General features: G+C 40.5%; 1 protein-coding gene across 2 annotated transcripts in view; it reads right to left on the bottom strand.

The window, feature by feature from the left end:
* Positions 1 to 17,012, bottom strand: part of SASH1 (SAM and SH3 domain containing 1) — a 313,961-nt gene that overhangs the window by 248,776 nt on the left and 48,173 nt on the right. The window contains exon 1 of one of the 2 annotated variants that reach the window (XM_072827306.1): positions 8,141 to 8,331. The exons of the other annotated variant lie outside the window; for it this stretch is intronic. Within the exon in view, the coding sequence (XP_072683407.1) occupies positions 8,141 to 8,161 (21 nt within the window). The 5' untranslated portion in view covers positions 8,162 to 8,331. Of the gene's footprint in view, positions 1 to 8,140; positions 8,332 to 17,012 lie in introns of those variants that run through there. 2 annotated transcript variants of the gene reach the window in all.

The raw sequence follows: 17,012 nt of genomic DNA, 5'->3' as shown, positions 1-17,012 counted from the left end.
TCCTAGAGACCCAGGATCAAGTCCCACGTTGGGCTCCCTGCAAGGAGCCTCTTCTCCCTCTGCATGTGTCTCTGCCTCTCTCTTTCTCTCTCTCTGTGTCTCTCATGAATAAATAAATAAAATCTTAAAAAACTTAAAAAAAAAAATAAAGCCCTGGCATATTGCGAACTAAGTTTGGGAAGGTAACTGGAAAGTCTTGCCTTTCGGTACATAGAGTTTCTCAGTTCCCTTGTTTTTAGGATAGTGACTGTACCCCTTCCTCAGCCATTTCTGAGACCAGACTGTTTCTGGTTCAGCTTCTCCAGTCTTTTGCTATGACGGGGAGTGAAATGGTGTAGCTTCTTGGTTCCCCAGACAGGCCTAGGATGGTGGGGGCAGGGGACACCCAGTTCTCATTATTCCCTATACATAAACAATGTAGGGCTTCTAAATGTTTAGGCTTCTAAACAATCCTACCTTCAGCCCTTCCCATCCCTCTAGCCCTGCCTCCTTTCCCAGAATCTTCCTAGAGTGAGTGACTCCAATGACCTTGTTCTTATGGATAGTATCTAGTCCACACACCCCAAGTAATTAATTCTCAGTTTTCCCCATTGTATACTACATCAGTTGCTACTGTTTCCCTCAGCCTATGCTCAATCTTTCCAACTTTTTCTGGCATTTCTCATTTCTGTTATCTACCCTCCACCCTCCCCACCCAACCACGATTGTTCTGGTGGTTTTTTTTTTTTTTTTCTCTTATTTCCATTTAACCAGGGTTTGAGAAGAGAGTGGGAAAAAGAGCATACATTCAATCTACTATGTATAATGAGACATCATGCTTCTTCTATGTTTTATTTTTTTTTATGTTTTATTATTACAATGTCAACACCCTCCAGGCCAACATTCTGCATCAAAAATGGCTGAAAAGCACCTCCTTTGAGAAATGTGCTCAGAGAGGCAATTACTCTCAACTCTTCTTATTCCCAGATACTCTTCCTCTTTGACTCTTTTTTGATCAATTTCTTCATGAAGGTACTGAAAGATTGCCCTTACTGTCTGATACTGTGCTACTTTATACACAGGAAGTCTCATTCCATCTTCATAGAATCCTCACCAGCTAGGTATTATTATACCCATTCAACAGACAAGATCAATGGCTTGGAAATATTTCCTAGGAAACAGCTGGTAAGACATGGAGGCTGGGCTCAAGTGGGATCAGTCTTATTTTTTAAATTAATTAATTAATTAATTAATTAATTAATTTAGAGAGTGGAGGTGGGAGGGGCACCTGGGTGCCTTGAATCCTCAGTCTTACTTCTAAAAGCCCACTGCTCTTTCCAGGGCACTTTCCTACCCACCCTGAAGAGGGTGTTTATGCTAGGTGGCTGCAGTACTTGCAGGCCAAGTGCTTTGTGGGAAGATGTGAGTTCCATGGAGCCAGAGGACTCATTTGCCTGCTCACTTCCATCTCCCAAGCACAGAACAATATTTGCTGTACTGAAAATACACTATCAATATTTTTTGAATGAATGAATGAATGACTGAATGACTGGATGAACATGACCTCATTTAACTCTCAAAGCAAATTAGTCAGTCATTCTAATATTCTAATATTCGAGTTAATATATCTGATACTAACCTTTTGTAAAACTGAAACAAGTCTCAGAAATTTGGGACTGTGTTTTTCCAGAGGATCATTCTTTTCAGGAAGTGTGGCTTTCATGTAATCTGTGAGATAACCTATGCTAAGGTGTCCACTGGGCCTGAAGGAGAGTGCTGAGTTGGCTTGGCTAAGTTAGTCCAGAATTAGTCAGCATTCATTCAACAAAATATTAGTGAGTATCCACTGTGTACTACTGGGCTGTGAGATTTATATTCATTAAATCTCCTCTCATCTCTACAATAGCCCTGCCAGAGAGCTTGTTGGCCTAAAACCATTTCCAAAATATCCATTTGTCCAATGAAGAGTTTTATTAAAATTCAACCTCTGTTTGAGAATCTGGACTTCATTTTAGTGTCTTCTATTCCCTTGGCATTTTGGAAGAGTTAAATGGTTTAAAACAATCCTTTCCTGTAAGGCCACTTCTGGCTTGATTTCGTGTTTCTATTAGGTATTTATTGAACTTGCAGGGCTTTTTTTAAATGATGGGATTGTTCTGGATACTTGAAAGTGCCTTATTTCTTTTGACCTACTTTTGGAGAGTTAGACTCCTTTTGGTCCATTTATGCAAAGCCTTTTATTCAGAATTCAAATGAAATTAAAACTTAATTTAATTTAATATTTATTTCCAGGACACCTGAACAGATGCAAAACACTCCAAAGGGGATTGAGTTTACATGAATGGGTTTTTGGGTAAGATGTTCTTTATCCAGACTGTAATGAGGAAAAAAAAATGGAGACAAAGACCTAGGGAATCCACTTACTACCCTCCTCTCCCTTCCTTTCCTTCTTCCTCTCCTTCTACTGTAATCCACGGAGAAAAAGAGTGGGTTCCTCCCAGCCCCTGATTTTTATGATTCTAGGTGTTAAATGCTATTTTTCCACTTCTCCTGAGTTAACAGTATGGGCTCTTGTGGGTCACTCACTAGATGTATTGGAGGTATGCAAAACTGGCAACCTCTGCAACAAGCCTACCTACCTATTCATCCAAAAATCATGCCCCAAAACATCAGTGGAGCATGTGAATGGCTTAAAATAAGAATAACTAAAATAGCCAGAGAATTAGAAAACTTTGTAGCACTTGCATAGTGATTGTTTTTTTTTTTTTTTTAAAGATTTTATTTATTTATTCATGAGAGACAGAGAGAGAGGCAGAGACACAAGCAGAGGGAGAAGCAGGCTCCATGCAGGGAGTGCGATGTGGGACTCAATCCCAGGACCCCAGGATCATGCCCTGGGCCAAAGTCAGGTGCTAAACCGCTAAGCCACCCACGCGTCCCTTGCATAATGATTGTACTAATTATGGCAACACTTATAATAGTTTAATCAGGTAGAAGAGGGGAGCTCACATTTTTTCTGTCGACCTCATATGTCCTTGGTTCAGAATTTGTGGAGTTTGTTAAATGTGTTAACTGCTTGAACAAGTCTATTTTTGGTATGGGAAAATGGAATCAAGATTGCACTGAGCAATTTGAGGGAGAGGTAAGGGCTCAGGGATGTCATATAAGTAATGGAATATTTTAGGGTACCGGGGTGGCTCAGGTCATGATCTCTGGGTTGTGGGATTAAGCCCCACACCAGGCTCCATGGTCAGCACAGAGTCCGCTTGGGATTCTCTCTCTCCCTTTGTCTGATACTGCCACCAAGCTCACACATATGCTGTAAATAAATTAATTAATTAATCTTAAAAAAAAGAGTTATAGAATATTTTAGAACATGGTCCTGTTAAAAAAAAAAAAACAAAAGAACATGGTCCTATTAAACTCAATTTAGGAAACATAGAGTGTTCAAAGACTCTATATTTTGTTGCTTTTTTTATAAAAATGTTAAAAATGGATGATTCTTGGGGTGCCTGGGTGGCTCATTCAGTTAAGCATCTGCCTTCAGCTTGAGTCATGATCCCAGGGTCCATATCAGCTCCCTGCTCAGCAGAGAGTTTGCCTGCTGTTCCCCCTACTTGTGCTCTCTCTCTCTCTGTCAAATAGATAAATATAATCTTTTAAAAAATAGATGATTCTTTGTTTAAAAAAAAAGAATAAAGAATGATTATCTTTATTTTCATATTTGGAAAACTATTGGAGTGTCAACATAATGTCTACAAACTTCCAGGAAGAATTTTTTTTTTTTAGAATTCCCTGGACATTATCTGGAATAAAGGTGATGTCCTGCTGCCGCCACAGTGCTATCTGGGCCATTAAGATCATCTGATCCTTGCCACCAGTATGTCGGCAGAGATTCCAACCACCTGACTCTGAAGGGGACTTTTCCTGGAAACTCTCAGCTGACCGGTCTGGGCATAATGAACCAAATGTCCCTCCATGCTATAAAATTCTACCACTCTAACTTTTCAGGTGTTAAAATTGTTTTTTGAAAAGTATATCTATAGGGATATCCATCAAAAGGGGACTTTAGAGTGTTGTTGACTGTGACAGCTGAGTCGGCTGTCTGGTCTGTGCCAGGAGTTGCATCAGCTGTGAGTACATTCCTGTGTGAAGTGTGTAGACTCCGGGGCTAGACTTCTTGGATCCAAACACTGGCTCCTATGCATGCTGGTTATGTGACTAGCTGTGTGCCCTCTTATCAGTAAAGTAAGGATTTTATGTAACTACTTCACAGGGTTGTTGTGAGGACAAAATGAGTTAAAATGTGTAAAAAGCTTAGAAGGGTGCCTAGGACCTGTAAGTGGTATAATAAGTGTTAGTTAGGAATGTATTACTATCATTAGTTTTTATGTAAAGTATATGCAATATATAAGGCACTTTTTGGGGTTACAAATGCATGGGAGTATACTTGCAGGTATATATATACACACAATTATTCCTTTTATAATCCTGGAAGTGCAATTTCTCAATAGTGCACTTTCTCTTCCTTTCACTTTGCAGCTACTTGCCACTAAACAGCTTTCTCATAATCCCTACCCCCACCCCCACTGTTTTTGGATGTATACATTTTACCTTTTCCTCCATCACAGCTTATCTAATTTAGACAAGGCTGGACAAGGTTTCTTCTGGCTTCAAGTTCTATGTCTGCTGTTTCAGATTTAGATTGATATTTTACTACCACCTATCTTTAACCTGGTATGGCTTAAGGACTAGACTAGACCTTTTAGATGGATTATCATTTAATCCTTACAAAAAATCTCCAAAGTTTTATTCATCTTACAGATGAATAAAAGCAAAAGTAGAGAGGCAAACTACCTACTCAAGTCTTCATGACTAGGTAGGAAGTAGAGAGCTAGGGAGAGAACCCGTTTATTCTTACTGCAAGCTCCATTCTCTTCCCTCTACTCATAACCCCTTCCTTACAAAACAGTATAAATAAAATAATACTGCACAAATTCCATCAATATCATGCCCTTGAAACTATCTAAAAGACCCATCTAGAATTCCATAGATTTCTTATATCTCTCCATTCTCCTTTAAATAAATCAGCTTTTTCTCCTGTACTCCATCCATCCATCTATCCATCCATTCATTGATCCAATCATATCATCCACTTATCCATCTGATCACATATTTTTATTATATTTTATTTTTTAGATTTATTTTTATTGGAGAGAGGGAGAGAGAGAATGGAAGGAGGGGCAGAGGGAGAGGGAGACAGAGAATCCTCAAGCAGACTCTCTGCTGAGAATGGAGCCCAATGAGGGGCCTTATGCCAGGCCCCTGAAATCATGACTTGAGCTGAAATTAAGAGTTGGACCCCCAACTGACTGAGTGCACCCACTCCTATCTGATCACATATTTATCCAATTATCCACTCATTCATCCATCCATCCTTTTACTAATTATCTATGTTCCAGGCATTGTAGCAGGTTCTAAAGAAATTTATATCTTTAAGGAGGTCTCAGGTTAGGGAAAAGGGCAAAATATAAACTAAAAATTGACATATAATGTGGTGAATGTTACTATATCATGGTATTTACAAGGTGTTCTCGAAATGCAGAAGAGGTAGGGAGGGAATTCTAACTTTTCATAAGGCATATTTTCAAACTGTGGTCCTTGGTGATTTAGAAGGTCAACAGGGGAACCACCTGAAGCTGTGTGCAAAGTCTTTTTTTTTTTTTTTTATTCCCCTCCCTCCCCGCCCCTCGCAAAGTCTTTTTAGAGAGGTTTGTGACCAAGGCCTCATAGAGGAGTTTTAATTATGTTTATGTTTGAGCTGATCAAGAGTTTACCAGGAATCAAAAGGGGAGGAAGACATTACAGGCAAAAGAAACCATAAGTGAAAAACCACAGGCAAATTATTTGCTAGGACTCCAACCTAGAGTACCATTTGAGAGTAGCAGGGGACAAAGCACCTAGAATAGGTAGTTAGGGTTCAGATAAAGAAAGGAACAGGGTGCAAGGCCAAGAATTAATTCTCAAGGATATTGAAAATGTTCTCAAAAGGAGTATTATAGTTTATCATAAAATTTATTCTCTAGTGTCATTAAACAAAATGGTAAAAGTTCTTATGGTCCATTTCCAGAAACTTGTAACAGATTCTCTATATTTGGGGGTAAATTTGCATTCAGGAGTTGAGCTAGGAGGCTAAACTTGTTTCTGGGAAATAATGTGTTCTGAATTCCAAACAATGCCTTACAAAACTTCTAGAGAAAAATGAGGCCATGAATTGGCTTGGTGGCATAGCCCCTTAGTGACATGCCTGATGTTCAAATATGGGCCAAGGAAAGGGAATCTGAACATTTGTTTATTTTATTACTCAAAAAGCAGCAGAGAGCTTTTTCGAAGTGGATATTACTTAATGGTAATGGTAGTTAAATTTATGATAGAGGTTTCACCCAGAAAGTGTCTGCAACATTGCTTTTATTTTCTTCCCAAACATCTGTGGTTGAGATTAAGTAGGTTAGTTGAATTAAGATATATATACAATCATCTCCCCAAGAGGAAGCTGGTGTGAACTAGAAACATTTCTATAGATTTCAAGGCTCATTTGCCAGTCTCCTTAGATAGGACAGAAGCGATGTTTCTAAGCCTAATAATTCCCCTTTCTGTCTGAGATGATCAATACATCTTTTTGCATCCTCCAGCACAAAAACCCAAATGTGCTTCCTTTTCTAAAAGGAAGCCTCTGTCTTGCTGGGATTCAGAGGGCATAATCCCATGACACAGTTTGCAGTCAATTTCTGGCATCTGAAAAACCTTCCCTCTTTCAAGAACTGTGGGCGACCAGTCAAGAGGGAACAGCATTTTGGCATTTGTATGGACAATCTTACCTGCCAACTGGGCCGCTCTTAGTGTATTGTTTCTAAAACCAGGGGAAGCACAAGAACAGAGGCTCTGTACTGTCAGAACATTTGTGATGAGCACACTGAGTCAAAGGGAAAGACAAGCAGGCGCGTTTGTTCCTTTTCTCCCATACCAGCCTTTCCTGAATTCTTGAACATTCTCCTAGGGCATGATGGTTACCTCTCAAGACTCCTGTTTCAGATTTCTTCACTTTCTTAATGCCATAGCCACAGAACCAGGTGTTTTACACACAGTTGTTCTGACTGGCACACTAGCACTTTTTCCTCCATGACCTATCACCTCCAATGCTCCACTTTGGGGATCCATCTTACCAAAAAAGATGAGGGGAAATTTAATGAGGCACAGTAGGCCAATATGTTCAGATGGACACTACTTCTAGGATTTCTTTTCATAATTCTGTTTTCATTCCACAAGTATATATGGGGTATCAACTGTCATAGGCACTGCCCCAAACTTCTCAGAGAAGATGGTAAGCAGACTAGACTTCTGGAAGTAACCCGTGAGGCCTCCGCTCATCCAAGCCCAGTTTGGGATTGGAGGAGCCAGAAGAACCCCAGGAGCCAGGCTGGAGGGCTCAGCATCCACACTTCATGCTGCTGAGCCCTCAGAGCCTTGTTTATCACCACCATAGGCTTCTCTATCTTTAATGGATAAGTCTAACCTCCTTTCTAATTCAAAAGGAAACGAACTTCACACTAGGATATACTGCTTTAACAGAGAAGATCAAAACAAAGTTGAGAGAAAATCTCAGCAGGATAGTGAATGCTACATAGTTAATCAGATGGTCCCAGTCCCCTGAGGCTTATAATAGGAGTACATAGTTCCATCCTTCATTCCTAGCATGAGTGGAAAGATTTTAAAATAAGTTTAGAGATAAGCCGGGGTTGGAAAAGTGCTGGCTTTTTAACAGTAAAAACTTTTCTTGGCTTACAATCCCGTGTTAGAGTCTCAGCGTCTGGGGGGAAGTTTTTATATAAATCTCTACATAATTATAGGTATATATTTTATATGAACACTAAGTCACCAAACCTCAACAAAACCGGGTAGGAGAATTCGGAAGCAGCGGAGGCTTCCTGGCCTCTTGAATTCTGAGCAATTCATCGGTAGCACTGACAGTCCTGACACTAACCGTGACTTTTTACCTGTTAGCTACCGTAGTCCCCTCCCCAATATTCCCGCCTCGAGGTCCGAAGGCCGCTTCCACACCGCAAAAACAGTTTTAAAATTTGAAAACCGACATCCTACATACCCTGCAGTCCCGATCCTCCATGAAGGGAGCGGCTGTGTTGCTATCAGGCCATACGTTCGAATGTTCTCCGACTTCCTTTCTGACTCAGATCGAATGAATCCACAGCACTGATGTAAGGCTCTTAATGGGAATCTGTTTTCAATTCAGGGCAGATGTGGGACACTCTTGTAGCCCTAGGGATTATCAACTTTAAAACAAATCGCCTTCAGGATGATAAGTCAAGAGGCAGTAACCGTTTCCTGAGGCCTCCTTGGGGTTCCTTCCAGATGCTTAACATATAACACAATAACTATGGCACAAAAAGCAGGTTTTGCTGTTGAGGTTGTCAGACTTTAAGACAAAGCTTGCAAATGATCCTCGGAAACAAGGCATGTAAGTACATTGCAGAACTTTTACGCAGAAATTCAGATATTTTAATAACACGCAAAAGTGGTCAAAATGTCCCCATCCCTCCACCCCCCTAAACTCTCTCAGCACCATGTTCGGTTCATTGAGTATAGTTTTTCCACACGTTAAAATTAAACTGTTCTGATTCAGAATTTTCTTGGCTCAAGGAAAGGAAGAGGAGGACTATTCCAAGACTTCCACAGAGAAACATCCAGAAATCAATTTTACATGATACGTTTAATGTTCTAGAATTAGTATTCACGCAGCACAAACTGCCTGCATCTTGGAGCACCCTTCTGTTCTGAGACCACTCTGCAGGGCTGATCCTGCCGGGATTTTAGACTCAATAAAGCATAGCTGGGGTTTAATATACTTTAACCCAATTTATCAGCCCTGAGAAAAGGGTAAGAAAAACCCCTACTAACTTGTAAGAAATCTAAAAGAAAAATCTTAGGATTTTTAAATAAAACTTTCCTTTTAATGAAACAAGTTTTACATAGAACTTTAAAATATGCAAAGTTAGCGTGCCTGGCATTTCCCCATAAAGTACACACAGATGAGTTTAGGTATAAGGAACATTAGCGTCAGAAAATAGTAGCATTGAATTATATGTTGAGAAAACACAGTCTACTCTTTAAAATTAATATCATGAGAGTGACATAACAGATTCACATGGTGAAATATTAAGTCACCCACCAATGAACACTAGGGCTACTATTTCTCTTATCTTCATGGGGCAGAAGAAGTTAAGCTTCCAGTAGCTTACACATGTGCTAAATAACCTGTAGGCAGCATTTCAAGGGGTGTTAAGTATTCTAGATGGGACCTAAGGGGACTTGTCCCCACATCTCTTTAATGGGGAGTTCTGGGCAAGCCATGGCCCAGGTTACAGTCTCTTTGTAAAGTGGCTGAATTCGGTAGGTGGTTTCTAAAATCCATACCTCAAGTATCAGTTATAATGCATTAACCAAAATCTGACAGAGCAGAAAACTTGCTTTTTTTCGTTTTCAGGGGTAATCCCCAATTACCACTAGCCAGACTATCTCAGACAAAATTTGTTTCCCACTTTGAAACATATATTTATTTTCATGGCAAAGGCAAGTTTTAGCTAAAAAGTTGGAGCTGAAGGGCAAAGAAACCTACTACCTTATATAAATTAGACACCTGGATTCTTGTTTTCCTCTGGTTTCATAGGCTTCTTGGGAAAGAATTATCTAAGTGATACTTTAGAATTCTGGTCCTCCTCATGGACATCAGTAATGTACTTAGCACATTTATTATGATTAATCAAAAAAAATTAAATGGGTAAGTCAGATGTTGTCAGTGAGCCATGGGTAACTCTGATAGATGGGGAAGGTGGGGATATCTGGCATAGGGGGTAGGTAGTGTGAGATGGTAACAGAATATGGGGTTGAGCTGTGAAGTCCAGGTGCTAGTTCCAGGGCTGCTGCTGAGTACTTCTCTTTTCTAAACCTCCGATTCCTTGTCTATACGAGGAAGGCATTGATTGCTGCATCTTTTTTCTTGCCTAAATGATCAAAGGAGAAATTTTGCCCCCTGAGATGTCACTTTGGTTTCGGAGTTTGACTTCCAGGAGCACTGAAGCTATGCCTATAAAATCAGAAGTTCTGTGTACATCAGATAATAACTGTAGATGAGGCAAAGATCTACAGTTAACCTGTGATATTTTCATTTTTGCAACAGCTCTATAGAAAAGAGCTCAGGTATACCAGTCAAGTCCTGTTACAGAGAACATCATAATAATTAGTTTTCTTTCCATAAACCTATTTTTATTTCTCAGTTATGATTTGATCGTTTTTTTTTTTTTTTTCAGTAGGCTCCATATGCAGTGTGAAGCCCAATGCAAGACTCAAACCCATGACCCCGAGATCAAGACCTGAGCTGAGATCAAGTGTTGGGCACTCAACTGATTGAGTCACCCAGGTACCCCTGGTATATGAACACTTTTTTAGTTTTATTTTTTTAAAAAAATTTATTTATTTATTCATGAGAGACACACAGAGAGAGGCAGAGACATAGGCAGAGGGAGAAGCAGGCTCCCTGCAGGGAACCTAATGTGGGACTTGATCCCAGGATCCTGGGATCACAATCTGAGCCCAAGGTAGATGCTCAACCACTGAGCCACCCAGGCATCCCATGAACATTTTTTTAAAAGCCAAGTATAATACTGGTGTTGTGGGCTGGCTTGTGTCTCCCTCAAATTCGTATGTTGAAGTCCTAACCCCAGTACTTCTGAATGTGATTTTATTTGGAGGGAGGATCTTTATAGAGGTAATTAAATTAAAATGAGGTCATTACGATGAGCACTCATCTGACTATTAAAAAGGGGAAATTTAGACATAGACACATGCATACTAGAAGACATCACAAGAACAGAACAAGGGCCACCTTTAAGCCAAGGAGAGCTGCCTGGAACAGATTCCCATTTCTGGCCCTCAGAAGGATCAACCTTGCTGACACCTTGATTTTGGACTTCTAGCCTCCAGAACTGGGAGACAGTACATCTCTGTTGTTTTAGCACCTCCTCTGCGGTACCTTGTTTAGCAGCCCTAGCAAACTAACGCAATTGACATCCTCTGAACAATGATCGATTGTGCATGATGTCTTGCACCCTACTGTGTATCAAACACTCAGGTAAACAAATCAAGTATTCTAGAAGCGAAGAATGTGAGAGGTGGAAGAAATGGGCCCTGGGAATGGGCTGACAATGGGGGAAGGCCGTTAGTAGCAATAAATACATTTTTTGTTTAAAAAAAATTCCTACTATCTATTACCTGCCGCTTCCCCCCACTCAGTCCATGAATCCAAAACACAGTATAACACAGAAATGATTCAACAAAGCACACAAAATACAAACAAATGTACAAATGTAAAAACCTAATGAAGTTAGGGGCACCTGGGTGGCACAGTTGGTTAAGCTCTGACTTTTGGTTTCAGCATAGGTTATGATCTCAGGATCCTGGGATGGAGCCCCACATTGGGCTCTGCACTGAGTGCAGAGTCTGCTTAAGACTCTCTCCCTCTCCCTCTTCTCCTCCCTACCCATGCTTTCTTGCTCTCTCAAATAAGTAAATAAATCTTTAAAACAATAACAAATACAATAACAAAAACCTAAAGAAGCTAGGAGTGGCCAAGGCTACACTTGGGAATGCCTACAGCCACCTTCTCAATCTGGGTATCATGTATGCTGACTTAGCACAAGCACTGGGCCATGCCTCCACCAACCATGCCACCCACTCTGAGCATGCATAATATACCCTCTTAGTAATTAGAAGGATTTTTTTCCCCAATACAAACAAACGCAGCAAGAACATACATTTTATATCACAAAAAAAGTGAGTCTCCCAATGAAGGCACTCTTTCAGAAACAGGGAGATGCTAAGGAACAGGGACTTTAAAACAAGCACTGATTACCCGGGGCAAGTTGATATCATTTCCAAAGATAAAACCCAGCCTGGATCCAGCCTCATTTTTCCCAAATGCCTTATCTGGCAAAGTTTGGAAGTGAGCAAATTTTACAAAGCCATTTTAAAGGAAATGCAAATGTTCTGAACTTAGATATTCATTAAAATCAGTCTCCATTATCTTTCTTCTTAACAAGCTTAGGATTAAACGCAGTCTCTAAATACTGACAGTATTTATGGCTCACACAAAGCTGAGACAAAGGCTGGACTCAGTGCAGGAAGTAGGAAGGAAGAAAGATTTTCAAGTTAACTACGTAGGCCAGGCAAGTGGATGGGGCCCCAGAGAAAACGGGATTCTGCAAGACTTAACTTCTCAAAGACAATGCTAGAATGTTCAGCGGAAACTGATAGACCAGTGGTTCTGGCAGAGTTTGATGCTTTCAAAATAGTGAGGAGGAGTGGAAATATCTCTTGCCTCGCAGAGTTGAGCCGAGTTTGGCAACGTGGATAACAGTAGTTAATTAACTTTTCTCCCTTCGTATTTGCCATTGTAGCTTGTCTGTGTGTTATTTACATTAAACCCGATCTACCTAGCTTTCCCAGGAGACCTAAAGTAATAACGGAGGCTTTACAGAGCTGTGCAACAGAACCTTTTCTTTTCTTTTTTTTTTTAAAGATTTTATTTATTTATTCATTCATGATAGACAGAGACAGAGAGAGAGAGAGAGAGAGAGAGAGAGAGAGAGATGGAGAGAGAGGCAGAGACACAGGCAGAGGGAGAAGCAGGCTCCACACAGGGAGCCTGCCTCAGGCCTTGATCCCCGCACCCCAGGATCGCGCCCCAGGCCAAAGGCAGGCACTAAACTGCTTAGCCACCCAGGGATCCCCAACAGATCCTTTTCGTGGGGGACCAAATAAACATTTAGCTATGTGTGTCCCATTCTCATTGTGCGCACCAAAACTTGAGCTTATTATTTTATTTCACAATATTCAAACATTTGTTCTTAATCGGCAGAATTCTTTTGGTTCATTTCTTGCCATTCCAAATTGTTTGATCAAGGAAAGTTCTGAACTGAAATTCTTCTCCATCAGTCAAGATTTCCCAAAACTCTAGAAAGGGGTCCGTGTCAATTCTGGGACTAACAGTGTTATCAGTTGTGTTGTTTACTGTTCACATAGTTGGTTAACACACATTTGCATTTCATTCATGGGATTCATAAAGTTTCACATGGTTTAGAGATGAATAAAGTGTGAAGACTTTAAACAATATTCCTTCCAACTCTCAGACTCTGATTCAACATAGTGTTTCTCATACTTGCCTGCTGTGAAGAGACAGCTAGGGGTACTTGTTGAAAATACGGACTTCCAGGCACTTCTCTTAGAAGCTGATTATGTAGAAATGGAGGGACTCTGGGGCTCCTTATCACTGTGCAAGTCTGAGAAATACTTGATTCTCTTGATTCTTAACCTTGGCTGGATATTGGAATCACTTGCAGAGGGGGAAAAAATAGTACTGAGCCTGGGTCTCACTCCTAGAGATTCCATGTGTGGCCTGGCATTTGGATTTTTAGAAGCTTCCAGTTGATTCTAATGTGCAGGCAGGGTTGAGAATCACTGATTGGATTGAAATGACAGTCAATTAAGGGAAACATGTGTGAAATCAATATTTAACACTTCTATTAAGATGTTCAAAGTGTATCACTTGAATCTTTGACAACCCGTTGAGGTGGGAAGAGTGGACATTATCTTTCTTTGTGGACCAGCCAATCAAAACTCAGAGAAGTGAAGTGGCAGGATGGAGGTCCTACTTGAAGCAGAATTAGGGAACTGGTAAGATTTGTCTGAGATGTTCTACTACCTTACCTATGTTTCCTTGCTCCTTGCTTGCTCCCACCTGTCCCAGCCTCCCTTTCAAAACAAGCCAAAACAAAACTTTTGATTGCCTAGAACTTCTCTTACTTCAGCATTGTTATTAACGAGATACTAATAACAAGACAGCAGCAGCTAACATCGGATCCTTTCTACACGTGGTGCTAAGTGCTCCACATACATTATCTTAATTGCCTCAAAGATGCCATAGGTAGATTATTATCCCCATTTTGCAGGTGAGGAAACTGAGATTAACTGCCAAGATCACATTTCTATGCAGTATTCTTCTTATTTCATCTAAATCTCTTATTCTTTTCCTTTCAGTCAGTCACCCAAATTTCAGCAAGTGGCAGAGAGGAAAGAATCAGATAAAGCAATTCAGAGAAAGCTGTTACAGACAATTACAGCTTTCCTGAATTGTACTGCCACTCCTAATATGGGGATTAAATCTTTTAAACAACTTCTAGAGCCAGCCATTTGAAAACATGAGTATTTAGCACTTGATGAGTTTAATTGGAAAAATCAGAGATTGTTAATTTTTTTTGGAGAGAGAGAGAGAGCAGGAGCAGGGAGGAGAGACAGAGGGACAGGGAGCAAGGTAATCCCAAGCAGGCTCCATGCTCAGTGGGGAGCCCAACTGGTGTTCTATCTCATGACCTTGAGATCATGACCTGAGCCAAAATCAAGAGTTGGATACTTAGCCAACTGAGCCACCCAGGCACCCCATGGATTGTTAATTCTTAACCACCCACTTTATCTATACCTAAGGATAACCTGCCTTCCCAGAGGTCATCATAGTGTACTGATTTGGTATCAAAAGACTTGGGCCTGGGTCCACAATGCTTTTTTTTTTTTTTTTTCTTAAGCTTTGGGGTCTTGAGCCAGTCATATACAGGATATTTTGAGAGAATCACGCCCAACTAGAACATCAATCAATATTCTTCTATATTTTTAAGGTTTCCACAGTACTGAACCTATTTTTTCCCCAGCTGTGTCTGTGGTTAGTGCTGTTCTTGTAACCATTTCTATCATCACTACAGAGATAAGTTATATTATACTATCCATGAAAACAAAATATTACATTATAGTTCATTTTACTTATAAATAAAATGCTTCTGGGCAGCCTGGGTGGCTCAGTGGTTTATTGCCACATTCAGCCCAGGGCCTGATCCTGGAGACCAGGGATCGACTCCTGTGTCAGGCTCCCTGCATGGAGCCTGCTTCTCCCTCTGCCTGTGTCTCTGCCTCTCTCCCTCTCTCCCTCTCTGTGTCTCTCATGAATAAATAAATTAAGATAAATAAATAAATAAATAAATAAATAAATAAATAAATAAAATGTTTCCTGCAGTGCCTGATACAGAATAAGTAAATAATCCTAGACATCATTACCACCACCATCATCATCATTGAACTTACTACTTGTTAGATCACAATTAATCACTAATAAGTAGGAAAAACATACAGTATTATTAATAGGTGGCCCTGACTGTACACTTAGTCCTTAACATGTATGGAACTTATTTTTATTATTTCAGTGTCCAGAGCTCAAAGCAAATCAAGTCAAGAGTCTGGTTCCTAGAAGTTCAAGAGGCATGTGTTTTCTCTTTAGCTAAATAAACTCTTTACAGAAATTAGGTACTATTTTATGATGCCATAAAGGAGAGAAAGATGTAAAAGAACAGAATCTCTTCATTCCTCCAATTTTGGACTGTCCTAAAAATTGTGGGAATGCTAGCTAATTTTGCAAAATGTGAGGTTATGGTAAAGAGGTTATGTGAAAATTCTTTCATGTATACTACAAAGAGAATAAGGCTACTTGCTAAGTCAATTAATAGAAGCTTAACCTGTCTATCACCTTGTATATAAAACTTGGTTTAGTCAAGAAATATTAACCGAGCACTTACTACATGCAGGATTCTAGGAACAGAGGGGTGACGCTCACGAAGCATACTTTTTAGATGGCACACAGACAAAGGACAAGTGCAGGGACAGATTAGTAAAACAATAAATGTGCTAAATTTCTAAAAAGAGACCAACAGAGGCCTAAGATAGAGATGGCTGGAATAAGTACCCACTTCAGACAGAGCAGTCAGGAGGAGGAGACACTTAAGCTGCACGAAGATGAAGAAGCTAGTATTCTAAATGTGAGATGAAAAGCATTATGAGAGAAGAGAGTCATAAATGCAGAGTCTCTAAGGTGGGGGATACGGTTGGTATAGTTAAGAAACTGGAAAGGTCAAGGATAATTGGTGTGTGGAGAGCAGGGGAGCAGGGATGTGACCTGAGGCCAGAGGCTCTTCAGGGGCCAGGTCACACAGGCCCTCTTGGGGGATGATGATTATGGATTATAAATCCAGTAAAAAGCTATTGAGGAACTCGAAGCAGAGAAGCAGCATGATCTGACTCGTGCCTTAATGTAATTCCTACTACATGTGGAGAGAGGAGATTGTAGACAGTGATGACCTTTCTCTTTCCAAGCAATCCTTGTTAAGAAAGCAGACCTTATGAAGTAATCTGCCTATATTTCTAAAGTAACCTTCGAGGGACAGACTCCTTCCTATTTTTGTTAAGAATAGTAGTTCTTACATTCTCAGTGGGACAGCTTTATGGGTATGTAGACAATTGAGCATTAACCTGTCTGGTTGAAGACAGGATTGCACTTCACACTTTCGTCAAAATAAAAGATAACAGAGTCCTTTTCAAATCACTGTCAGTGAGGTGCATGTCTTTGGCTCCCTCCTTCATCATGGAAGGGTGCTGTGTTGAAAGTGAGAAAGATCCAGCCATATGTGACCTCATTAAAGTCCCAGGTGGAGCACTGAGAGTTCTGGGCTCCCTTGTTTCGGGCAGGTAATGGCCTACAAAACACATGGATGCATAGGTAGGACGGCTGCCTGGAGACCAGGGTCGGTGCCCATCACAACAGAATGCGTGGCATCCCCAAATACTGTCCATAAATGTGAAGACACTCAAACTGTCCCCTAGCTGGCTCAAAAATCAATTCTCTATCCCTCACGCAGTCTTCTAAATCCAACGTGCAGACGGGGGCAGGAAAACAGGCTCCATATAACGCAGAGTTGAACAGGTACAAATGTGACAACTGACATGCTTTGACAGCTCCAGAAGTCCAACTCTCTTTACCCCATGATCATTTTCTTTTCAGGTTTCGGTTCAACGCGAGGCCTATGTTG

This window comes from Canis lupus, chromosome 1 (genome assembly GCF_048164855.1).
Source record: "Canis lupus baileyi chromosome 1, mCanLup2.hap1, whole genome shotgun sequence".
NCBI classification, from domain to species: domain Eukaryota; kingdom Metazoa; phylum Chordata; class Mammalia; order Carnivora; family Canidae; genus Canis; species Canis lupus.
This window is presented reverse-complemented; position numbering and strand designations above follow the sequence as displayed.